We start from the raw sequence: 26,577 nt of genomic DNA, 5'->3' as shown, positions 1-26,577 counted from the left end.
ATTAACTACTTTCGTAAAAATGAGATTCCTACCACTCCCATCCCATATCAAAAGGATAGCAAATTTGTAACTCAATTTCACATATTCAAACCTCAAAACCTTTCCTCAATTGTGAAGGAAAAAATGATTTTTTCTCCATTGAATCTCAAAAGTCAAAAGCATGCTCATTCTAATTTGAGGGATAATGCTGACAGACAAAGTTAAGCTTCTGTATCACCATGAAAGACTTTCTAACAGTGGCCTCAGGTTGTTAAAAGAAGTTGAAGACATCCCTTTAACAATAATAGAGTTATTGTTGAATTTTATTTCTGGATTGACTCAATCAAAACGAAGCAGCTAGTGGTACTCCTGCCACAACTTTTAAATGGAAAGTGACTTGCGATGTTCCCAAGCCTCAACCAGGAATATATTCATGCACTTTTCACCTCTACCCTATCATAATCAGAACAATGAGATGTCATGATCTTATATCCAGTTGTTTGGTATAAAGAATGGTCAGAAAACAACTATTTCTAAACTAACTTTAAAATGGGTTTCTCATTCATCATCCAGAGTCTGAACCATTGCACATTAGACAGTCTATTTCTTTTGCAAAAAAATCCTTTTGTATAGGAAAGATTATTCAAAATTTTCAAATTTCAAATCTCCAACTAGATATCATTAGCGTGTTACTCTATTTTACACTAGACTATTTGAATGTCTTGTAGAAATTGCAATTTTTTGACGGATTAAAACACAAACTAGAGATAGCTTATCAAAATGTAGAAAACCTAAAAGTTGATTTCTGTTCTAAAGTTCCATAAAATTAACAGAGTCTAGATTTAAGCAGTAGATAAAAAATTACAAACTGGAAAATAGACATAAACAAAAAAATATTGAAATCTGTGTTGCTCTTGCTAAAAAAAATTAGTGTGGAGCAGCTCTTCCAGTAGAAGGATAAATTCTAAATCCATGTCACTCTTTGTGATGTATTTACAGCTAAATGTGATGGACAGAATCACCAATAATATCATGTCACATCCAATCCACTGGCCATATTCTTCCCTTCTTTCTCTTTCCTCCCTTCATGTACCTCACCTGGCTTTTCAAGCCAACTAAAACCAGGCTGCTTATGGACATTTCTTTCTTTCATCACATTCCTTAGATTCCCAACCTCTTCCCAGTCACCTTCCGCAGCATATATATTTGACAGTGTAACAAAGCTACCAGGTCCCTTTAACTTCATTCTCTTTATTTCCTCTGCCATCATTTTAGCCAGATCTCTTCTTCCATGGACTTTGCACCCATGCAGAAAAGCTCCAGCCATTGACTCTGTGACTTGTATTGACAAGGCTTTGAAAAAATCATATGCTTCTACTGTTCTTCCGGAGCGGCACAAGAGATCAACCACACAAGCATAATGCTTCATGCTTACCTCAATCCCATAACATTCATTCATTGATGAGAAAATCTCTAAACCTTTCTGCACTAAGCCACTATGGCTGCATGCTGAAAGAATACATGTAAAAGTAACTTCATTTGGCTGCAGTCCTTCTTCCTGCATTCTTTTAAACAGCTCCAAGGAGGAATCAACCATGCCATACTTTCCATAACAACCAATCATTGCATTCCATGACGCAACATTCTTAAATGGCATCTTGTCAAATACATTTTGAGCATCTTTCAAACTCCCACACTTTGAATACATGTCAATAAGAGCGCTAGCAATGAAAACATTCGCATCAAACCCCTTCCGGCATACAAATCCATGAATCTCTCTTCCCCATTTAATACAACCTTCTGATCCACATGCAGGAAGCAGTGCAACGACAGTCACTTGATTTGGCTGAATCCCTGAAAGTATCATCTCCCTAAACATCTTGAACGCTTCCCTGACTTGATGACTTTGTACAAGCCCAGAAATCAATGCATTCCATGCAACCACATCAGGAACAACACCTTCCCATTTCATTCTCTCAAAGAAAGCAAGAGCTTTGCTGCTATCACTTGACCGAGCATACGCTGCAATAATCACATTCCATGTGAAATCATTTGGCTCCAATCCTTCCAATCTCATCCTCTCAAACAACATCAATGCTTGCTCAATTTCCCCCACATTACAAAACCCACAAATCATTGACGTCCACGAGGCAACATCCCTCTCATGCATTCCATCAAACACGCTGTGAGCATAAGAAATACCCCCACATTTGCCATACATATCTATGAGAGCGTTGGCAACGGACACATCACTTTGAAAACCCATTTCACAAACCATGGCATGAACCTGTCTCCCCTTGTTCACATCCATCAAGCCAACACAGGCCTTAAGAACAACGGAAAAGGTGAAATTGTTGCCCATGTGGCCAACCTCACGCATCCAACGAAAGTACAACAATGCATCATCAAGGTGACCATTGAAAGCCAACCCCAAAATCATCCAATTGAATGCAAAAACATTGGGGTGTTCAATCTTTTCAAACAAAAGCCTAGCTGATTTCAGGTCAGCACAACTAGCGTACATTCCAACAAGCTTTGAATGAAGAGACAAAATGTTCATGTTTGTTCCACTAGTGATTACGGTGGCATGGACCTGCATGCCTGGTCTCAAGGTCTTTGCTTTGAGGCATTTTTTAAGGCACAAGGAAAATTCATGTGGTGACCATCTCAATTGTGAAGAAAATGGCATGCCTTTCATTCTTCTATGATGTTACTCATATGTTTCATGCTAATTCCACAGCTTTTTAACATGAAAATAGTAAGCTAGATCCCACATCCCCCAGTGTAAGAACATCTCATAAGTATACAATTTGGTGGAAACAAATTTCATCTTATTAAAACATCTCAGGATACACCAGTGTTGCAGATAAATCTCAGTTTATAAATCCATTTTTTGAAGATTAAATTAGGTTTAAGATAATTTTTTACTAATATTCTTCCGATACCTAATTTTTTTACTAGGTTTAAGCTTATGGTATGCTTTTAAGTTTTACACAATAATATAATGATAAAGAGTGTAAACGCAATTTATCTGAAAAAATCTGTTTAATTTACTTTATCTTACATTAAAAGTTGTCAATAAAATATAACTTAGACTCTTCTTTAAGGAGATAATTGTAATAACGAATAAAACAAAGATATAAATGTCATATAAGAAAATATTAGGAGATTTTAATATGATTTCTTTTCTACTTTATTGATATTAAAAAATGTTAATAAAACATGGCATCTCAAAGGATACATGTATCATTCGGGTTATAGGTTTAGACTTTTTGTCATATTTAGTTTTCAAATTAAACTATTTATTATCATTTTAGTATATAAACATGGTCACATGTCACTATTTTAGTGAGACTTAATTAAAATTTTGGAAATGCATTTAAGAACTAAAATGAGAGTAATTGATTAACTCAGGTTATTAAAATGAAAATAAGGTGTTAAATTCGAGAATTAAAATGATAGTAAGTAGTTAAACTCAGATACTAAAATAAAATAAATTTGTCATGTGGGAGATCTTTTAAAGGTAAGACTAAAACGATAAACATATTATAGAAATTTGATTGAATGAAAATTTGTAGTTTCTCCAAAATTTGAAATAGAGAAATGTGTTTTTCATGTTTAGTTTACATTTTTTTAAAAAAAGTAACATTCTTAATAAATAATATTTTCTGGAGATTACTTTTAGTCCAATTTCTATATATAAAAAAAAATATAAGAGGTGGGGATCTAACTTTCTTTAGTTAAAATAAAATTTTATTGAAAAAAATATTATGTTACTCTTATCATATTTAATAAAGCAATGAATTAAAGATTTTAGTAAAGAAACACCTTACTCTTAGATTGTTAGAAAATTTGTATAAATATTTTTTTTTAATTATTTAGTGACTATATGAGAAAATCAATTAAACATTGGAAATAAGCATGTTTGTAAAGTTTTCACTAGTCACCAATGTCTATGTCTAAGTGAACATAAAAAAAATTAATTCATTTACACCTTCAAAATGAAATTATCCACCAAGCTTGCTCATTACCATAACCACTTATTTCTCAAAAGCACTTATATACACTACAAAGAACAATTGAAGTTCTAAAGATAGGAAACATCATTGTAGTATACAAATATGTTAAAAGTAATAAACATCTGGCCTATTAGCTCAGCTGGTTAGAGCGTCGTGCTAATAACGCGAAGGTCGCAGGTTCGAGACCTGCATGGGCCACTTTTTTCCCTCATCTAAGAAGCATTTTAAAATATTTCATAATAATATAAAAAAACAAACAATTTCCGCAATCTAATTTACAATAATTTGTAGTTATTTTTTGTAACTTAGTACTCTCTGTTTCTATGTAAATGTTGTTTAATGTTTCATTACAAAAATTAATAAAAAAAATTAACCTGTATAATTTTGTATTATATTTTTTAAGTTTTTTCAATAACATTTTTATCATTTGATATTATTTTATTGGTAGATAGAAACAATACTTCACTTATAGTTTTATAAAAAAACTAATTTAATTATTTTTCATATTTTTAAAAATAAAAGAATAATCGGTTGATAAAAAAATAATTAATACAATCTTCAACTTTATAAATGATTAGAAAGGAATAAATGGAGTATAATAATTACATATTATTTAACTTAATTACATTACTTAATAGATCAAAACCTATTTGGTGGGAATCTGATCCAGAGCTTGCATTGGATTAATTTTTCGAATATGAGGATGGTTACTTCAAAGCCCATCATGGAGATTCTGTTTAATTTAATTTCCTATGTATTATATTACCTTTATTTTATAACTTTTTTTTATATCAATATCCCCCAAAACATTTATCTAATGAAGGAGTCTTTTTAAAAATAATTAATATTCTTAGTTGTTTTTATTAAAAAAAAAAAAAAAGTCTTAAATTTCTACTTTAATATATACTTTTTCAGATTTTTGTATTTCAATATATATTTATGTGTTATTACATTATTAACAATTTTTTCTTTTCACATTAATTAAATTACACATTAATAGAGAGAAAAAATTAGCTATAATAATAGATAGAAAAATATAGTAATACATAAATATATCAAAATAAACCAACTAAAAAAATATAATTAATTAAATTCAAATTATATTAAAAAATAATATTTATCGTAGATGAAAAAACCTTAAACATATACTATAAAAAAAAATATAGAAACGATGCACTATGAATTATGTCTATTAATGTATCTATCTTTAATATCCTACATGATTATCTGTATTTTCCTAAATAGTAATTTAAATAGGGGACCTTTAAATTTAATTTTTTAATACTCTAAATTATCTTTATTAAGAAATTGTTAAAATTTGGAATATATATATATATATATATATAATCATAATTTCTTTTTATTATTTATTTACAAATAAAAATATTATTATCATCATTCTAATACATATTTTTAAAGAAAATAATAATTAATATGGTATTATTACATTATTACATAACTTTGTGTTCGAGTGCTTGGCACCTCGGTTCACGGATGTGGCTAGGTCAACTCGGTTGTTAAGTTCAAAGGGTGCGTCATGAGTTTGACCCAATAATATTGGCAAGCTCGATGAAGAATAATTAAAATAATAAATTTTGTCATATATTAATATGATGTTATTAGTAGAACATATTTTTGAACCTAAAAGATAAGTGTATGTGTTGATATATATGGTCGTTAGTTAAGTAAATATATGCATAAAGTTGTTGGTTGAAAATATAAAGTTGTTAAATAAGTGGAAAGCACTGTGAGTAATTGTGCACATGTAAAGACAATATTTTTCTATCGTTAACACTTAAAGATAAGTGGTGCCCGTAAGTAGGTGGTTCTTCTGTTGTTATTTTATGCTTTCAGTAGAGATAAGATTCTCGTGACAGAAAGTTGTTACAAGAGTAGTTATAAAAGGGGTTTGAGTCCCTCGATAAAGGTACGATGTTTCTGAATACTAGATTGAAACTGAATACTTAACTTGTTTTGTATGCTCTCACTAACTTGATCGTCGGAATGTGATCAACAAATAGAGTCCCCTCTGTTACAACAATGCCACGTTGCAGTGCAATAAGAAGACGCAAAACAGATTCTAGAGGATACAAATTAGAAGTGAAGCTTTTCACCAAAGTCAAGCGGCGAGAAAGTCAAGCAACGAGAACATTTGGCACCCACCGTAGTGCCTGATAAAATCTGACCCATCCACATTCGTGTTTAAAGCCTTCCAACGTGATGGGGAACCCTAGTCAAGCACCACTGGGATCTTAGAGAAGTGATGCCCACACTTTCCAGCAACTCATGGAGACCATGAGGGCTCTCGAGGAAGCCAATGAGTAGTACAAGTAGGAGCAGCAACAGATTCAGCAAGAAGCTAAATTTGAGCAAGAGACACTACAAGCAGAAGCCCGAGCTAAGCAAGTGCTTCTACAGGATCAACTGATGGCAGAGATAGAGGCTTCCCGGGCAGCCAATGAGGAATTGCGCAAGACCGACGAGGACTTGCGCAAGAATCTACAACAGTGTGACCGACGTTCTACAAGGGAGCGAGGTTTAAGTCTACCCCTGAGAGATCGTCCTAAGCCATTTTCGCAAGCAATCATGGATGAGTTTGTGCCCCCGCACTACATCATGCCCAAAATTGTTTTCACAGGGGTAGAAGACCCTGAACTCATCTCACGGCGTTCAATGCCCAAATGATTATTTCAGGAGGAACGAATGCTATTCAGTGCAAGATGTTTATGAGCACATTACAATGGTTTAGTGGGCTTCCTGATGGCCACATCACCTCTTTTGCGCAGTTCTCCAGACTGTTTAGAGAACAGTTCTTTGTCAACCAGGTCAAGCCTCCGGTGTTGTATGACCTCTTCAACATGAGATAGAGGGAGGAAGAGTCGTTGAAGGATTACTTGAATAGACTCTGGGCACTCACCGTAAGAATCCAGACCCATGATGAAGATGTGATGATCAACGCTTTTGAACAAGGGACCGCGGCAGGACCTTTCAGCGATTCATTGATCAGAAATTCGACGGAGACGTTCTCTGAGATATGTCAATGGCTTGTTGCCCACATCAATGCGGAGGAGGTTGTGGCCACAAAGCATGCAGCTCGCTTTCAAGGCATCCTAAGCCTAAGGATAGCATCCGAGCTCGACCTTTGAGGGTTAACAAAACCTTAGCTGGGAAGAGAATGGACTCGAGGTATGTACCATACCTAGCCAAGAGAAATGAGCCCAAAACGAAGGCCAAAGGGGAGTTGACATTTCGACCCATGTTTCGAGAATCCTACAAGGAATTGTTGGGCATGCTAGGGGTCATGGACAAGCTGAAGTTTCCTCAAAAGACTGATAGGAATCTGGGGCCACAAAAGGAGGTTTGGTGTGAGTTCCACAAGGGATTTGGGCACGACGTTGAGCGGTGTATAACTCTGGGTTACTAACTGGTGAGCTTGCTGAAGGAAGGGTTCTTGAAGGAGTACATCGAGGATGATCAGGAAGAGCCAAAGGGAGAAGTTTTTCTTAGGGACCAAGTGCATGAGAAACTAGTCTATGAAGAGTTGAACACCATCTCGGGAAGATTTTCTGGAGGAGGGAGCTCTGCTTCCAAACGTAAGCGATACACACGAGCAGTGATATCCATATAGGCAAGGAGACCCAACCATCCACCAGAGCCCACTCTCTGCTTCACGACCTCTTGGAGGAAGTGTTTCCTCACGAGGATGATCCAGTGGTGATATTTCTTGTCACCGTGGGAAGGAAGGTACACAAAGTTCTCATTGACCAGGGGAGCTCGGCTGATGTGATGTTGTGGTCAACATTCAACAGTTTGCAGTTATCTCCCTACAGGTTGAGGTCGTACGATGAGTGCTTGGCTGGCTTCGCGGGAGATCAGGTGGACGTACGGAGGTACATCGATCTAAGGACGACTTTTTCTGATGGCACCTTAGCTAAGACAATTACTGTAAGGTACATTGTAGTTAATGCTTCTTCAGCCTATAATTTTCTTTTGGGGAGACCTTCTTTGAATAGGTTGGGTGCGTTAGCCTGAACAACACACATGAAGATGAAGTTGCCTTCTCTTGAGGGAGGAGTTATTATCATTAGGTCTGATCAGAAGATGGCACGGAAATGCTACGAGAGTAGCTTGAAGAGCAAAATGGGAACATACTTAATCACTGTTCAGGTGGGAGAACCAGCAGGATCGTGGAGGTTGGAGTCACCAATGAGAGACGAGCTAGACCTGCTGGTAAAGTCCATGAGAGAGAAATAGAAGGGAAGAAGTTCAAGCTCGACACCTTTATATGCAAAGAGTTGTAGGATAAGATAGCTGAAGTGATATCAAAGCACATGGATGCTTTCGCATGGACATCCACGAACATGCCCGAGATTGACCCAGATTTTTTATGCCATAGGCTTACTATGGTTGAGAAGGTCAGACCAGTGGTCCAGAGGAAGAGAAAGTTTAACGAGGATAAGCGCCTGATCATCAGAGAAGAGACTCAGAAGCTTTTGATTGTTGAACACATAAGGAAAATCTAATACCCTAAGTGGTTGGCAAATGTTGTGTTGGTAAAGAAGGCCAACGGGAAGTGGAGGATGTTCGTTGACTTTACCGACTTGAACAAAGCATGTCCCAAGGATTCTTACCCGCTTCCAAGTATAGACTCCTTGGTGGACAGTGTCTCGGGTTGTTGGCTATTGAGCTTCCTGGAGGCGTTCTTAGGGTACAACCAAATATGTATGCACCCGAGAGACGAGAGCAAGATTGCCTTTATGGCCGAGTTCGCCAGCTACTGTTACAAGGTCATGCCATTTGGCCTCAAGAATGCTAGCGCCACTTACCAGAGGTTGATGGACAGGATTCTCACCCCAAGGCTTGGGCTACACGTACAAGCATATGTAGACGACATGGTCATCGCATCAGAGGAGAAAGATTAGCACATTGTTGACTTATAGGAGCTATTCACGACAATAGCTGAGTATAATTTTAAGCTGAATCCAGTGAAATGTGTTTGGGGTGAGAAGTTCCTTGGGTTTTTGTTGACTGAAAGGGGTATAAAGGCGAACCCCAAAAATTGTGTTGCAATTATAGGGATGAGAAACCCAGCCAGCGTGAAGGAGGTCCAACAGTTAACTAAACGTATGACTGCCCTATCTTGTTTCTTGTCAGCTAGTGGTGATAAGGGGTATCCATATTTCCAATGCCTAAAGAAGAACAACCGGTTTGTGTGGACTGGTGAGTTTGAAGAAGCCTTCACCAAGTTGAAAGTGTACTTGGCCAGTCCCTCTGTTCTTAGTAAGCTGCTTCTGGGTACCCCCATTCGTCTTTATTTTGCGATCACAAATCGGGCAATAAGCTCGGTCATTGTGCAAGATCAAGATAAGGTCCAAAAGTCGATCTACTTTATGAGTAAGGTATTGCAGGGACGAGAAACGCGATACCAATCCATTGAGAAGGCCGCTTTGGCGGTGGTATTCACAACTCGGTGGCTCCGCCACTATTTCCAGAGCTTCATTGTGATTGTGATGACTGATCTACCCATTCGCAAAGGTCCTCCAAAAGCCCGACATAGCAGGTCAGATGGTTCGTTGGGATAGTTAAGCTATCCAATTTTGATGTGCAGTATGAACCCCGAGGGCCGATTAAGGGCCAAGTGTATGCTGATTTCATGGTAGAGCTTTCATCTGAAGGTCCTCAGCCTGATCCTAATGACTTTTAGTGGGTCTTGTCGGTGGATGGATCCTCCAACCAACAGGGGAGTGGAGATGGGGTCATTTTAGAAGGGCCAAGTGGGTTGTTAATCGAGCAAGCCTTGAGGTTCGCTTTCAAAGTCAGCAACAATCAAGCTGAGTATGAGGCCTTGATAGTGGGGATGTTGTTAGCCAAGGAGTTGGGTGCTCGTAGTTTCCTAGTGAAGAATGACTCATTGCTGGTTACAAGGGAAGTCACGGGTGAGTACCAGGCCAAAGATCTGCAATTAGCCTCATATCTCAGGTATGTCATGCTTTTGAAAGCAACTTTCTCTACGTTTGAGCTTGTTCACGTCCCTAGAGAATTGAACTCCCAATCAGACCTGCAGTCCAAACTAGCAAGCTCGAGAAAGGGAGGTCGACAGAGGTCAGTCATTCAAGAGATCTTGAAGTCGCCTAGGACCACAAAAGTTGAACCAGTCGAGGTCAGCCGCGTGGAGATCCTGGGAGTAAGCTCAGAAAAGGGGAAAAAGCGTCGGTTGTTGACTCAAGAGACCTTGAAAGTTCCCAAGAAAACCACCTGTGGGTTGTTGGGAGAGGAGTCTTTTAAGGTCCTGCAGGTCGACACCATAGAGACTTGGATAACCCCATACCAGCATTACTTAGCTGATGGTTTGCTTCCTGCAGAACCTACGGAGGCTAAGGCGGTTAAGAGGAATGCGGGGAAGTATACTGATAGATGACAAGTTGTTCTGTCACGGTTATACCCACTCAATCATCACTTGTGTAAGTGGGGATCAATGTACCCGTATCGGAGGAAGATACGGGTATTTGTGGAAGCCATGTCGGAGGAAGAGCTCTCTCGTTGAAGGTAATCCAAGTTGGGTATTATTGGTCAACTGTGAAGGAGGTTTGCATGAAGTATACACAACGATGCGAGTAGTGTCAGAAGCATGCTGATTGGCATCACGCACCAGCCGAGGAGCTGCGGTAAATTTATAGCCCATGGCCTTTCCATACCCGGGGAATAGACATCTTAGGTCCTTTCCCTTTAGCGATACGTCAGATGAAGTATCTCACAGTGGCCATTAAATACTTTACTAAGTGGATCGAAGCTGAGCCTGTCGCACAAATGACTGCTCACAAGGTGCAGCATTTTGTGTGGAAGATCATTCTATGTTGTTTTGTGTTTCCTAGACACTTGGTGTCCGACAATAGAACCCAATTTGCAAGTTAATAGTTGTGCAAGCTATGCTTGGAGTTCGGGATAAAGCAGATATTTGCCTCGATAGAACACCCTCAGACGAATGGCCAGGTTGAGTCGGCCAATAAAGTCATGCTGAAAGGGTTGAAGAGGAGACTAGAGAAGGCAAAAGGTGGTAGAATATATGGCCTTAAATGAGAGGGGGGGTGAAGTGTTTAAGAGAGGTTTTTGAAAACTTTTCGAGGATTAACAAAATTCTTTGTGTGAATCCAGAACAAGAATCAAGTTAGCCAAGAATATAAGCAATTAAACAGCAAAGCAACAGAAAAACAATCGGTTGTTTCTTCAAAACAATCGGTTGTTTATACCAGTAAAGCTTAAAAACAAAATTAAATGAGTTCAAAGTAAGAAAGAGATACACTAACAATTTATACTGGTTCACTCTTAAGCCAAGAGCTACATCCAGTCCCAGAAAGTCACTAAGTAATCAACTAAGCAATCGATCCAGATTACAACACACAAACCACCAAAGTAGTGACCTTGAACCCTTCAAGAAACACACTCCCTTTGGCAAAACACACCAAGAGTATTGATCTTGACCACTTCAAGAACACACAACACTCCTTGGCAACACAACACCAGAAATACATTAGGTTGAGAAGGGATTACACTTGTTCACAGTACAAACTGAAATCAATACAATTGCAATCCTATTCCACTCTCTTTGAAAACCCAAAGCTTGATGTGAATATTCAAAACTTAGAATCAACTTTGTCACAACTGAAAAACTCAATTTTGTTTCTCTTGCTTGTTTGAAAACATAAACAAACCATTTATATTTTCCAAAGATTGGTCAAAGCAATTAATGAAGGAGCGTATTCAGTTGAAAAACATTTAAAGCACATTCAACAACCAAAACTGAATTCTGTTAGGATTTTCAAAGAAACAATCGGTTGAAACCACGAAACAACTGATTGTTTGGCTTGACAGTTAAGTCAACCAAACTAAAATAGTTTTCAACATTTTCAAAACTTCTAAGAGTAAAACAACCGGTTGATTCGACGAAACAACAGGTTGTTTTTCACTTAGTTGGAAAAACACTTGATTTCAAAAAGGTTTTAAATCACATCAGTTTTAGATTCAACAAAGGAGTGGATCACATTCTATTCTACCTAGATCCCTCCCAAACACAGCAACAACACCAGCCTTTCATCAAACACTTTGGATTTGGATTCTTCAAAGCACTTGATCACTCTTGATCAACAAAAGGAACTTGGTCAGAAGAAGTTCCCCGAATTTTGTGGGCTTATCATACCACTCCTCTGAAAACAACTAAGGAAACACCCTTCAGTTTGGTATATGGGTCAGATGCCATTATACTAGTAGAGATCCAAGAAAGCTCTTCTCGGTTTCAGAACTTTGTTATTGAAGAGTCTAATGAAGCAAGGAAGATGAACCTGGATATGCTAGATGAAATGCGTGAACAAGCCAAAAATTAACTCTGAGGCTTTGAAGAAAAGGGTGGAGCTGAGGCAAAAGACCAAGACGAAGCCTCGACAGTTCAAGGTAGTCGACTTGGTGATGTCAAAGGCTCACCCCTACCAGTTAGAGAACAAGTTATCTCCGGAATGGACATGCCCATTTTGTGTAGTCGAGGTGCTCGGGAATGGAGTGTACAAGCTAGAAACCCTAGAGGGAGGAGCTATACCTCGAACGTGGAATGGGGCGAGCCTCAAGTTTTATTTCAGCTAAGATATTTTGTTTTAATGCTTTCTTTCTAAATAATGTGATGTTTAAGGTGATTCTCTTTTTCCCTTCAGAGGGTTTTTTAACGAGGTCATCTAATGAAAAATTTGTTCTTGAAAGATGATGCATTAGTTTTGTTTATCTGTTTATAGTTAGCACAAGATAAGACGATCTGTCTCGGTAAGATTATCCGAGTAGGCGCCCTGTGTGTAAGTTGATTATCCATTGACAGATAAGATGACCTGTCTCGGTAGGATTATCTGAGAAGGAGCCCTGTGAGTAAGTTGATTATCCATTGACAGATAAAACGACCTGTATCGGTAAGATTATCCGAGTAAGCACCATGTGTGTAAGTTGATTATCCATTGACCAATAAGATGACCTGGCTCGATAAGATTATCCAAGCAGGCATCCTGTGTGTAAGTTGATTATCCATTGATAGATAAGACGACCTGTCTCAATAAGATTATCCGAGCAGGCGCCCTATGTGTAAGTTGATTAACTATTGACAGATAAGACGATCTGTCTCAGTAAGATTATCTTAGCAGACGCCCTGTGTGTAAGTTAATTAACTATTGACAGATAAGATGACCTGTCTCGGTAATATCATCTGAGTAGGCGCTCTGTGTGTAAATTGGTTATCTATTGGCAAGTAAGACGACTTAGCTCGGTGTCAGTATGACCACCCGAGTTCAAGCGCTCTGCAATTTAGTTTGCTATGACTAAGTTGTTTGGCTCAAAGCAAGGTAAGACGACCTAACTTGGTGTGCGATCGATCACCCGAGCTAGGCGCTCTACAAATGAGTATTGTGACTAAGTTGTCTAAGTGTATGGTAAGTCGGAGAGAACGATCACCCGAGTTCAGGCACTTTATTGAATGATTAAGTAATGTGCGGTGAAATTGTCCGCTTATGTTTATGATAAATTGGGTTAACTCGGTGCATAAATGAGCATCTGAGTTAGATGCCCTAAGAGATAAATCAATCATTCTTAGCACAGGATGAGATGACCAAACTCAGAAAGGTGCAACTATCTAAGTATTTGAAGCAATGCTTGGTGAGGTCAATGTATATGACCCCTGCCCAAGTATGTGAAATACACCTACGTACGTCGAGAATGAGCATCGGTTCGTTGCGGCTATAGGGTATAGTTCATCAAAAGGTTAGTTCTTTTTGAACCCCGTGATTTCCCATGCTTAGTTTGTGTATTAATTCCTTGTTATCCTAGTTACTTTACACTCGAGATGTACAAATGAGTTAGCTAAAGTAACAAGTTATCAATGTTTACGGTAGTTGTTATGCTTAAGCGTGTGTACATTAGTGGAAGTTGTTGTACTTAAGCTAGTCGAAGTCTATTATGGCTGCATTCGCAAAGTTTCCAAAGCATTTATACATTACTAGGTAATTAAAGGATAACAGGTAATTAAGTTGATAAATGTAAAATGTTGCATTGTTCAAAATGTTAAGAGATTTACTAGCTATCCATCCCTTAGTTCACCATCGACCACGACTTTACCCAGGCCGAGTTGGGAATAGTCAAGGTCAAGGTAAAGTCCTGACGGTTGTCTGATGGCCTCTTCAAACCTTACAAGGTAGGCCTGGGCGGTGTCTTGCTTGCATGCTTCAGTTTCTTTGGCAAGTTCTTCGTCTTTTGGAGCCAACTCTCCTTTGAGTTTCTCAACTTTAGTCAAGAGCCTGCCTATTTCTGCCGCAACCTCTTGGGGCTTGGTTTGCAGCCTCCTTGATCTTCTCGACCAAATGTCACTCAACTTCTTGTTGTGAATCTTTGGTATGTTGGAGCTCACTTTGCACATTTTCCATCTCTTTGTGGAGCTCGGAGATCTCCTGGGCCATTAAGTCCTCTGCCACCATTCGCTCTTTCATCTTGGTAGCAACCAAGCAACTTGTGGCAAAAGCTTTGCTAAATTGTCTTATGGCCTCCCAAGGCTTTCATCATGGGCCATAAGTCTTTCCTTCTCATCGATAGGTAGCAAGACTTCTGCAAGGAATTGGGAGCTTCAAGGCTGGGGTCCCATAGATTTTTTCCTTTAGAGCTCTCTGCTTCCCCCTCTTGGACAACCATCATATCTCAGGGCAGAGTTTGGCCTTTAGAGGGAGGAACATGGTGATAAGGGGCACGCCCATTCGAGTGAGAGTGCTTGGTAGGGGTAGCGATTGCCTTCCTCTTTCTTCTGAAGACCAGCCCCGAGGTGGTCTCCTCGTCGTCAGCCGGAGTATTGTTGTTAGAATTATAGGGCTAAAACAAGAGGGGGTGAATTGTTTATGAAAGAATTTTGCAAGTATTGAAGTTAGAGAAAAAGACTATGAAGAATTAATCAATGGAAAATCTGTCCAGCCAAATATAAAACTGTTTTTAAGCTTGATGCAGAAAATCAACCGGTTGTTTTTACGAAACAGTTGGTTGTTTTTATCAGTACTTTATAAAAAAAAGTTAAAGCAGTTTAAAGAGTGTAAGGATAGAGAGATTCACAAAGAATGTTTATACTGGTTCATTTTTCACCAAGAGCTACATCCAATCCCCAGAAACCACTGGGTATTCCACTATGTAACCAACAATAGATTACAAAATACACACACACACACCAAAGAAGTGGTCTTGAACCCCTCTAGAACACTCACTTCCTTTTGCTACAATACAACACAGATCAGAACACACTCTGACTCTGTGCAACACCATTTATTTACAGAAATACAAATCAAAGAGAGAAAGGAATAGAATACACCTGATACAATCACAAATTGGATTGAAAGAATACACAACAACCTTATTGCACTCTTAGCAAAAAAATCCAAAGCCTTAAGCAATCTTGGAAAACTTGATTTTGAAAGTATTAATTTGAATCCATAACAACTAGGAGCGTATAACCACTTATTTATACTCCAATCAGTTGTTAAAAACATTTAATGCAAAAGCCAAATCAGTTTTAAAACAAACAAAATAGATTGAATTAGTTAAACTGAATTCTGTTAAGGCTTTTAAAAAACCAGTCGGTTGATTTTTCGAAACAACCGACTGAATTGGTTTGACAGCAAAGTCAACCAAAGTCAACCAGTTTGAAAACCCTTCAAGCAAGCTGAGAGAAAAAAAAACCGATTAAAATGAGAAATCATCAGGTTGTTTTTCTGCTTCTCTTTGAAGACACATCTTTTTCAAAAGGATTAAAATCAAATAACCTTGGAACAATTCTATGAGTGGATTACAAATTCAAACTACCCAAAACACACCCAGAAACCCATCATCAAAGTCTTCAAGCAATCCACATAGATTTGGAGACATCAAAGCCAATGTTCTACAATTGTTAATGGTTGTAGCGTTTTTAAGCTTTCGTGTTAAGGAACCCTTGGGCACGTTGGCAACAACCCTCATCCTCTTGGGCATCTCCTCTAAAACTTTATTGTTGAATTTGGACAACATCTTTCCTTCAAAGAAAACAAGTGAATTATTAGTACAAAAAGCAAAGGTTCGTCTCGCTAAGGGCTGGGAATGGGGAGTATTGGTGTAAGCCTTTAGAACTTTTGATGGCATTCCTATGAGCTCTTCTTTGTGTTTTGGTGATGAACTTGTGGAAGCTTGTGGAGGAGATGAAGCAAGGCCTTCCTAGGAAGTATGGGTGCCTTGAAGGTGCATGAGAGTGGGGAATTGGGGAGGTTCGGCCAACCCCTTTGAAGGTGATGAAGTGAAGATTAAAACCTAGATGCTAGGCAAAGAGTAGTGTATGGCACAAATTTGGCAGCATAACAATACTCTATTCAATCTTGCAAATACATGAGCCAAGCACCTCAATTTATAGTGTTTAGAGGGCTGGAATTTGAAGAGCCAAATACAAATGAAATGTAATCTAAATGACATGCAAATGAAGGAGCACATGGAGGCACATGGAGCACATGGCACATGGGTGCACATGGCCTCCTAACTTGCACATGGACGTCCTAGATTAGTGGAGAGCTTCTAGAAACTGTAGCTAATCTAGGTTAACTCCTCCTTAATCCTAATTTGTAGAATTTAAACAAAGGTTCATAAGGCTATGTTATTTACACCACAAATAAGACTAAGCTACACTTTGTTGGGCCTTCTTGGACGTCACCCTTCTTGGATGTCAACTCTCTTAGACGCTCCTTGTGTGGCCTAGACGCTTCTTGTGGGTGCCCTCTATGCAAGGTTGGTCCTAGACACTCTCTTGGTTGCCTTTCATGCAAGGTTGGTCCTAGACACTCTTTTGGGTGTTGGGGCCTCTTCCATCAACTTTAGGAGAGAACTTTTTGCTTAGGAGGAAGGTAGTGTCAAAGATAACCTTTAGGCTTGTAAGAAACTTGCAGAACTCCTAATCTAAGGGGGGGCAGGTCTTCTAGGCACCGAGCACCTTGGAATCGTGGCTCTTTGGTCTAGTATAAAGGGAACCTGTCTAGATTCCTTTTGTTACATCAAAATTTTAGAAATTTACCCTTAAAGTTTTTATATGAAGACTGGAAGAGGGTGAGCAAAGTTCTTCCAGATACACCATTAAAAGACACCCACAATTGGTGGCCCAAGCGTTTGGCCTAAAAAAAGTAGAGAAAAACTTTCAAAGTTGGTGAAATGCTGAGTTGGGAAGAAAGAATGGAGAAGGCACGGATGAATGCCCAACTATTTGGGTGTAGCTGGGCAGGAGCCATATTCAACTTGGTCAACAACTATTTTTTGAAAATGGTTAGAGGGAGGCGTAAAAAGACCTTTTTGAAAATGGTTGCATAAAAGAAACAAAATGGACCCTCTGGGTTCGAGGAGTCATCACAACATACTGGCTCGTCCTCCCTTTTCAATCTATCATCATCTTTACCAAAATGACAATCGCTCTTTCTTAGGGCTATGATGCGTTCATGCGAGGTATAATGAGAGGTTTCTTCTAAAAGATTTGAGGGTGCCTAGGAATATAAAGTTTTGTAATCCATTGCAGATTATCTCTAGAACACAAAAACACAAACACAAAACAGATACAAGCATCGTTCAGACTAAGCAGTATGAGCAGGTTAAGAATAAAATAAGGGAGCTTTCTAAGTTCATACAATGCAATCATCGGCAGAAAATAATTACTCCAGACAAGAATCCCAACTCATGTAAGGTTATTACTAACATGAATGCTTGATTATGAGCTCAGGCAGTATAATCAACAAGTTGAATGTTCGATGATGGAGAATGGTTAAGAGGAAGTACCTGTTATAATGAACGGGTGGGAGAAAGAAGTTTTCTTTGTTGTAGAAGATCTTGATGGCGCAAGAGGAAGAGGAAAGCTATGGGAAGAAGTTTTGAGAGTGCGAGGATTTTTCTGAAGAGTGAAAGTTCGCGCGAGGAAAAAGTCAGAAGGAAAGGGTTTTAGAGATTTTGGGGAGATGTTACAATGGAGTAGGAGTGAGAATTTTGAAGGGGAATGTCAAGCGGCAATGCTTTCCCCTTTGATGGAGGTGCCACGTCTACGCTTGGGATTGAGTGTGGTGAGACGTCACCTTAGAAATGCTTCGTGCGCCGTGCCATACCTACCCACTCAAAAACCGTCATGTCAGCTGCCAAAGCACTCGTAAGCCTCTTCGCATAGCCAAGCTCAACTCGAGCTTGAGGGGCTTGTATATTGGATAAAGTGCTTGTGTACTCGGGACCTTGGTTCAGGAGTGTGGGTAGGTCAGCTCGGTTGTTGGACTCAAAGAGTGGGTCATGAGTTTGGCCCAGTTATATTGGTAAGCTTGATGGAGAATAATTAAAATAATAAGTTTTGTCATATATTAATATGAGGTTGTTAGTAGAATATATTGTTGAACCTAAAATACAAGTGTATGTGTTGATATATATGGTGGTTAGTTAAGTAAATGTATGCATAAAATTGTTGGTTGAAAAGATAAAGTTGTTAAATAAGTGGAAAGCACCGTGAATAATGGTGCATACGTAAACAAAATATTTTCCTGTTGTTAGCACCTAAAGATAAGTGGTGTCTGTTAGCAGGTGTTTTTTGTTGTTGTTATTTTATGCTTTCAGTAGAGATAAGATTCTTGTGAGAGAAAGTTGTTACAAGAGTAGTTATAAAAAAGGCTAGAGTCCCCTAGTAAAGATACGTTGTTTCTGAATACTAGACTGAATACTTATCTTGTTTTGTATGCTCTCACTGACTTGATCGTCGAAGTGTGATCAACAGGTAGAGCCTCATCTGTTCCAACAGAGCCATGTTCCAGTGCAATAAGAAGACGCATAACAGATTCTAGAAGATACAAATTAGAAGTGAAGCTTTTCACCAGAGTCAACCGACGAGAAAATCAACCGACGAGAACAGTAATATTAGATGAGTTCTTTTTATTATAATTAATATAATGATTGTACTTGTGTAGGCTTAAGGGTTTAGATAGTACCTGTGACTGGACGTACAATTGGTGATGAGTCGTGATCTCCTGATTGCTTCAAGTTTCCTTCCTCAAATACTGATGCTCGATCGATCGGGGGTTACCTACAAAAGGTACTTTGATGCTCAAGTAAGTACTCTAGTTTAAGATTATGTTCTGGTAAAATGAGAAAAACGTACTTTATTCCTCTACAGAGGATTCTATTTATAGACTTGGTTTATAGGCTTTGGCAACAATGACCTGATCCATTGGATGAAATTTGATCTAACGCTGTCGAGCGTACTTTCTCTCCTCATCGGTTTTCTATAAATAGGGTTTACACCTTTAGTATTGGGATTGTTTACCTAGTGTGATCCGAGTTTACTAGTTGTGTTGCTCTTTCCAATCTTAAAGGTTAGTTATGTTTTCCTCTTCTGAAAATATAGTAAATGTTGAGTCGTCTGAGCTTACCCTCACCGCATCTGATAGTGTGGGAAGCGCAAGTAACTCATACCACTTGACCCACTCTAGCTTGGACGGACCGAGCTACAAATGAGTCGATCAACGTGTTTTGGACATCCCTACTTGTTTCAGGGATCCAAATGACTTAGAATTTTTTTTGTCTAACCGTACTCGCCCGCATTGTTGACTGACATCTACGGTTACTCTGACTGAGTATGTCACGATTGTTTAGGGTTTCTCCACTAACCAATACACTGTTAGTGTTTGATTGATTTATTAAAACAATGATTAATTGATTTTTTATTTTGAAATATTCATTTTATGATTTAGGAATATTCTTGTGATAATAAATAGTTTGTAGGAAAAAATGTAAATAAGGCATGAATGTTGTAAAAAAGGACCATTTTAGTTTTTATTACTTATTTAGACTACATAATATCCTAAATATTATTTATTTAGAATAGATATGTTATTTATATAATAAATTGTACAATAATTTTTTTTATTAAGAGAGTAAAGAGTGAAGTTTGAGATATAATAAATAACATTGGTTTAGAATCAATATTTAATACAACTTGAAATATGTTGCTAAGTAAAACTTTTGAGTATCACTTTGCACTTTGTTTTAAGGAATGTCTCATTTTTAATGTTCTTCTTATTTTATAAGTTATTATAAATTATTACATTTACTATTAAGTCTTTATTTTATATTAATTTAAATATTTGATAATTATAAATTATTTATCAACTCTTATATAAAACAAGAATGAATAACATTTTTTATTTAGTAGTTTTTTACAACTAGGATTTTTTTTATTTTATTTTTAAAAGTACGTTTTTTAATGATTGGATTTTTTTTATAGAAATATATAATGAAGTTTACCAAACAAAGATAACCAAATTAATATGAAACAAAACTTTAAATATCACAATATTATTTATTAGCATTTCTTTTAAAATATATTATTATTGTGAAAAGGATAAATTATCTTATTAAAGAATCATAAAATAAGTGTAAACATTTTCAAAGCATACATATACCTCATAATATTATTGTGGTTTCTATTAATAATATTATTATTGTGAGATAAAAAAAAATGTTCATATTAAAGAGTCATAAAATAAGTATGAAAATTCCCAAATCTCATAAAAAATAAAGTATAAAAAGTAAGCCAATAAAGTAGACGAACTCGGTGTATCTTGGACTTGTCTGGTTTCAACTACTGAAGAATAAATATAATATACTTATGCAAAGAAACACGTAATTAAAAATCATTAACTTAAATTAATTTTTATTTTGACTGGTTGATTTAGCTGTGCGATTCTCGTGTAATATAAAATTATTTCATAAATATTAAAAACAAAATTATAAGATGTGATTGATTGTTTAATTTTGTTTCTAAAAAAAATTATATATATATTGATTTTAATATACAAAATATTACAATATTAAATTATTCTTTGTCCCATAATTGTGTAGTGTATAATTTGATTTTAACTTATAAATTAGGTTTAATTTATTTTTACCTTCTTATTTTCTACTTATATGTGTTTAAGGAGAATTTTTATCTGAATAGGCCTGTTTGTTTTGTTATGTGTGTGTTTCAGAAAAAGTGTGTTGAGAGAGATGTGATAAGATTGGTGGGCATTCAGTGCTACAGAGGGATCAGGCATGTGGATAACTTGCCCTGCCGTGGACAGAGGACTCATACGAATGCACGCACCAGTTGGAGCCGGAAAACTTTCTCTGGATCAAGATAGGTACTGCTTGAGAACAGATGAGTTTGAGATGATGAAATAAGTTTAGAAACTTAGCTGGTTTAAGTGAAATCAATGTTGAGATTTACATGTTCAATATGCCTTTGGCGGGTTTATCTTTTCTTTGCAAGAGCTTTAATGGTCTTATTCTACATTTTGATGTGTTTCTTGTCTTGGTTCATTGGCTAGGTAATGTGCTTTTTCTATTTGAAAATTTCTAATCATTTATGCTGGTATTGGTTTGAAATCACCCTATGTGTATTGGTTTTCAGTGAAGTCAGAGCTTCTATAAAATGTGTAGTGTATAATTTGATTTTAACTTATAAAATATGTTTAATTTATTTTTACCTTCTTATTTTCTACTTGTATGTGTTTAAAGAGATTTTTTTTTATCTAAATAGGCTTGTTTGTTTTGTTATGTGTGTGTTTCAGAAAAAGTGTGTTGAGGGAGATGTGGTAAGGTTGGTGGGCATTCAATGCTACAGAGGGATCAGGCATGTGGATATCTTGCCCTGCCGTGGAAATAGATGAGTTTGAGATGATGAAATAAGTTTAGAGACTTATCTGGTTTAAGTCAAATCAATTTTGAGATTTACATGTCTCTTAATAATTAGTGAGTACCTGCCAATTAATACTATTATTTCAGCACTTTTCTCTAGCATGTTTGTGGCTATTGGCACAGTATCTCTTTTTCTTCCTCATCTGCAGCTGCAGCTATCAATTATTTTTCCAATTTTCCCTTCCAAAAATACTTTGATGGAAGGGAGTAATAGGATTTGACCTCTAAAATACCCATTTTAATGAATCAATTTTGAAAAATGGGAAATATTTGAGTGATATTTTAATTTGGTTTATTTCCATCTTTTATTCTTGCCTCTTTTTTTTTATCTTATTAGGACTTAGGATTTGACCTCTAAAATACCCATTTTAATGAATCAATTTTGAAAAATGGGAAATATTTGAGTGATATTTTAATTTTGTTTATTTCCATCTTTTATTCTTGCCTTTTTTTTATCTTATTAGGACTTAGGATTTTACTGATAATTTATTGTAATATTTATTTTCGGGTAATTTTATATAAAATTGTTAGTAAAATTATATAAAATGGAAAGGACAGTCTAATTTACAACGAGAAAGATGTTATAAGTTATAAAAACAAGAAAAATATAAATAGGAAAAAAGAGTAAAGAATAAGATATCATTAAGGATATGTTATGAGTAAATTACGATAAAAAAAGAGAGTATATATTAAATGCTAGTGAACAGTTTGTATAATTGTTCCTGCTAGGGAGATGGGACCTAGAGAACTGTTGAAGTCTTCTTCTCCTTCCTTCAGTCGGGCAGGTGGCTGGGTGATGGACTGGGATCCTTCTCTTCGTTCTGCTTATCCTTCGGCACTCGGGACTCGGTCGTCGGGTGAACACCGGATGGTGGGGGTACCTGCGAAGGCACTCCGACGCTCAAGTCAGTAAAGCGGGTGGTTAGCTCTCAGGTAGGTGAACAGTAATAATGACATACCTTACTCCTTGCGTGCTATTTATATTATTCTAGTGGGCCTACCTTGTTGGGCCCATTTATCGAGGTGGATACCGCTTAGGGTTGCATTACCTAATTCTTGGTGATGGATTAGCTTCACTGATCTTGGTTTGAGCGTTAATTGTAATGGGGCTCGGCCATCGGCCAAATTCTCAGAGTGAGGATCGGCCACCGGCCAAATATCCGTGGCCTTCGGCCGTCTTGGTTGAGTCTTCAACGGTCTCGGTCCCTCGGCCAAGTCTCCAAGGGGTCTTGACCTTCGGTCTCTCGGCCAACTTCTCAAGGGGTCTTGACCTTCGGTCTCTCGGCCAAGTCCTCAAGGGGTCTTGACCTTCGGTCACTCGGGCGGATAGTCTCTCGGCCAAGTCCTCAAGGGGTCTTGACCTTCGGTCACTCGGGCAGATTGACTGGGCATCGGGCAGCCAGATGGGTCCCAGTCTCGCCCGGTACCGGTACACTTGCCCCCCAGGCTCAAGGGCAGATGTGTCAGATATGTCCGATGAGTCTTTGATAATGGGAGTCGGTCGGTCTCCCTTGGTCGCGCGGGCGTTTCATTTCTCGAGGTACGACTTGACTAGGCGGCGTGACGTGACTTCAGACGGCGCGACGTGACGTGCATTGATGAGGGGTTTTTTGGGCGGGGGAGTTCATGGACCGTTAGATTTACAAGATCTAACGGTTGAGATCTGTTTGACGTTTCGCATTCCGAGGCCCATGGGCCCTATAAATAGGGATCTACCAGCGTCGAGGTCCCTCATTTGCATTCGTGAGTTTTTTCTTGGCAGCCGAGTGATCCTTCGCCCACTGCTGAGATCCGAGCGACTTCTCGCCCATTCTTACAAGGTTCGGTCTCGTCCATTTATTTACAAGGTTAGTGATGTCGACCGTGTCTCGGCCAACGTCTTCTTCGTCCGGTCATTCTTCTCCTTCTCTCGGTCGCCCTCCCCGTTTTGAAAAGTCGTCGTCATCTTCCTCTTCCTCTTTTTCTTCTTATTCCACCTCCTCTGCCGAGCCTACCTCGGTTGGGGTGGCCGAGGTGTCGCCCCGGGTAGAGGTTGTAAGGGGGGATGTCTCGGCCAACGCTATTGATCGATCAGATTCTCTTCTGATGGATATCTCGGCTGATGTTGTTGGTTGGTCGGGCTCTCCCCTGGCGGCTATTCCTTTGGAGGACCTTAGCTGGGTGGATCCTCGAGTAGTCGAGATCTCGTCCCTCTACGGGACCGAGTTGTCTGTGGCCAAGTTCTTGGCCCGTCATCCGGTCTTAAAGGTGGAAGAGTACTCGAGTTACTTCGACGTCTTGCCTTGTGGGGTGGCCGAAAGCGTGTGTATGGGGCGGCCAGGTGTTGGTCCCCCATTTTTTTATATGTATGCTTGTTTTTTCAAAGACCTTTATGTTTCTCTCCCTTTCGATGAGTTTACGATGGGCGTCCTTCGGACGCTTAACGTGGCTCCTACCCAGGTTCACCCGAATACCTGGGCGTCCCTTCAGGCCTTCCGCCTGTTGTGTGATGTTATGCGACTTCATCCCTCCCCCTCTTGTTTCCTTTCTTATTATAAGTCTCACCCCGCCCAAAAGGCTGCTTGGCATTCTTTGGCCGGGCGGCCGGGTTTGGTGTTGTTTGACTCCTTCGCCCTCTCGTATAAACGTTTCAAAGGGAGGTTTTTGAAGGTCGTCATTCGTCCCGAGGCGACCCCCTTCTTTTTTGACTCAGACGGTCGGTCGAGGTTCCCCCTGTACTGGACTCGGAATCCCTGTGATTTGAAGGAGTGGCCGAGGTCGACCGAGGGTGAGGACGAGTTGGGGGTTCTTGCCCTTTTTGACGCCTTACCGAGGAAGCTTCCATGCCGGGGGCTGATCGGCGCGTATACCAAGTCTGCGCGATGGGCGGCCGTGAGGGGTATGTGTTTAGGCTTGTATAGGGCAGTCGGTCTCTTTTGACTTGCGTGTGGTCTAACTTGTTTATTAATTTTGTTTTGCAGAAATCATGGTTAACGAACGACCGGCGGCCGTTAGTGTACTTGACAAACACCGCCAAAAAGCGGCCGAACGCAAGGGCCGTCGGAGTTTAGAGGTGATCCCTCCGCCAAGCGATACAGGGGCGGCTGGTTCCTCTCACAAGTCCAAGGGGCCGGCTGGCCCCACCCACAGGTCCAAGAAACGTCCGAGGGACGTTAGCAACATTGCCACCACCACTCGATCTCCCGGGTTAATGCCGACGCCCCCTCCCTCTCGACGAGTGACAGCCGAGGCAGTGACAAGCTCGCCCGGTCCTTTGGTGCGCGGGGCAGCCGGGCCATCGGAAGTCGACGCTCGGGCGGCGCCCACCCCTTTCGACCTCTTGGGGGTGGGTACCGATTTTCTCGAAGAGTTCGCGTCGCTCTTCCAGATGAGGCCCGAGACTCCCTTCAAGACGTCTCCCCCTCGGACCTCCTAAAGAGTGGCTTTGAATTGATGTGCCGCTCGGTCGTCCTCTTTCAGAGTGGGCTTGTTGGCCGAGAGCGTCAGGCCGAGGAGGTGTCGGCATTGGAGCACAAGCTGTCCGAGGCCAACCATGACTTGGAGCAATCTTTGGCTGCCAACACCAACCTATCGGCCCTGATTGCTACGGAGGCGGCCGAGAAGGAGTTGGCGCATAAGGAGGCGGCCGAGGCGAAGCGGCAGCTGGAGGCCGAGAGGTTGAGGGCGGCTGCTGAAATTGCCAAATTGAAGGAGCTGGTCGAGGAGAGGGATAAGCAGCTCTCTGCCTCGGCCACTGAGATGGCCGCCCTTCAACATGCCAAGGAGCAAGCCGAGGCCGAGCTTGATGAAAACTATGAAGAGGCCGAGGAATTGCTGAGACAGTGCTTTGAAAGGGCCGTGCGTCAAGCGCATGTGCTTTATGGCGAACCGCAGGCCACTGGTGAGTTTGACCTTGACTGTGAGGTCTACCAGGGTCGATTGATGCCAAGTGCTGAAGTGGCCGCCTTAACTGCTCAAGAAACTGAACCGGCCGCGACCGAGGAGGGGGAGGCCGAGGTTCGGGGTAAGGAGGTCGAGGCTGAGGAGGATGGATGCATTAATATTCAGGATTAGGTTTGCCTTTGGCCGGGTTGTGGCCTTTTCCTTTTTTAGCATCTTCCGAGGCTGGGGCGTGGCCTTCTTATTTTGTTTTTGATGTATCGCCCGGTGCTTTTTTCATTTTTATCAACACATCGTCCATCTTTTCTTTTATCAGAGTTTGACATGAAATTTGAGAAGTTTTAACAGTCGGCCAGCCATTCGTTCGGGCGCCAGCCATAAATTTTTGTTAAATTCTAGCAAGTAAAATGTGGGCGATCGGCCATAAAATTGCGAATGTTAAATTCGAGCAATTAAGATAAGGGCCATCGGCTGTGAAATTGCGAATGTTAAAATTCGAGCAATTAAGATAAGGGCGATCGGCCATAAAATTGCGAATGTTAAAATTCGAGCAAGTAAAATAAGGGCGATCGGCCATAAAATTGCGAATGTTAAAATTCGAGCAATTAAGATAAGGGCGATCGGCCATAAAATTGCGAATGTTAAAATTCGAGCAATTAAGATAAGGGCGATCGGCCATAAAATTGCGAATGTTGAAATTCGAGCAATTAAGATAAGGGCGATCGGCCATAAAATTGCGAATGTTAAATTCGAGCAATTAAGATAAGGGCGATCGGCCATAAAATTGCGAATGTTAAATTCGAGCAAGTAAAATAAGGGCGATCGGCCATAAAATTGCGAATGTTAAATTCGAGCAATTAAGATAAGGGCGATCGGCCATAAACTTGCGAATGTTGGACTCGAGCGCGTGAAGTGTAGGCGATCGGCCACTATT

General features: G+C 39.4%; 2 protein-coding genes, 1 long non-coding RNA gene and 1 other non-coding gene across 4 annotated transcripts; 3 read left to right on the top strand and 1 right to left on the bottom strand.

Annotated features, from left to right (window-relative positions):
- Window positions 1-762: 762 nt before the first annotated feature.
- Window positions 763-2,814, bottom strand: LOC137832986 (pentatricopeptide repeat-containing protein At5g59600-like). The gene has a single exon (XM_068641392.1). The coding sequence runs from the start codon at window positions 2,675-2,677 to the stop codon at window positions 1,010-1,012; it is 1,668 nt and encodes a 555-aa protein (XP_068497493.1). The 5' UTR covers window positions 2,678-2,814; the 3' UTR covers window positions 763-1,009.
- Window positions 2,815-4,122: 1,308 nt separating this feature from the next.
- TRNAI-AAU (transfer RNA isoleucine (anticodon AAU)) lies at window positions 4,123-4,196 on the top strand. The gene has a single exon. It is a non-coding gene; the product is annotated as a tRNA-Ile (tRNA).
- A 16,836-nt stretch (window positions 4,197-21,032) lies between these two features.
- On the top strand, window positions 21,033-21,886 carry LOC137823870 (uncharacterized). The gene is made up of 2 exons (XR_011083174.1): window positions 21,033-21,208; window positions 21,638-21,886. It is a non-coding gene; the product is annotated as an uncharacterized lncRNA (long non-coding RNA).
- A 3,310-nt stretch (window positions 21,887-25,196) lies between these two features.
- LOC137807599 (cilia- and flagella-associated protein 58-like) lies at window positions 25,197-25,817 on the top strand. The gene has a single exon (XM_068608320.1). It carries the CDS (start codon window positions 25,197-25,199, stop codon window positions 25,815-25,817), a length of 621 nt encoding a protein of 206 aa, XP_068464421.1.
- The last annotated feature ends 760 nt before the right edge of the window (window positions 25,818-26,577 follow it).

This window comes from Phaseolus vulgaris, chromosome 11 (genome assembly GCF_000499845.2).
Source record: "Phaseolus vulgaris cultivar G19833 chromosome 11, P. vulgaris v2.0, whole genome shotgun sequence".
In the NCBI taxonomy this organism is placed as follows: domain Eukaryota; kingdom Viridiplantae; phylum Streptophyta; class Magnoliopsida; order Fabales; family Fabaceae; genus Phaseolus; species Phaseolus vulgaris.
Note: the sequence above shows the minus strand (reverse complement) of the source record. Positions and strands in the feature narration are given on the sequence as shown.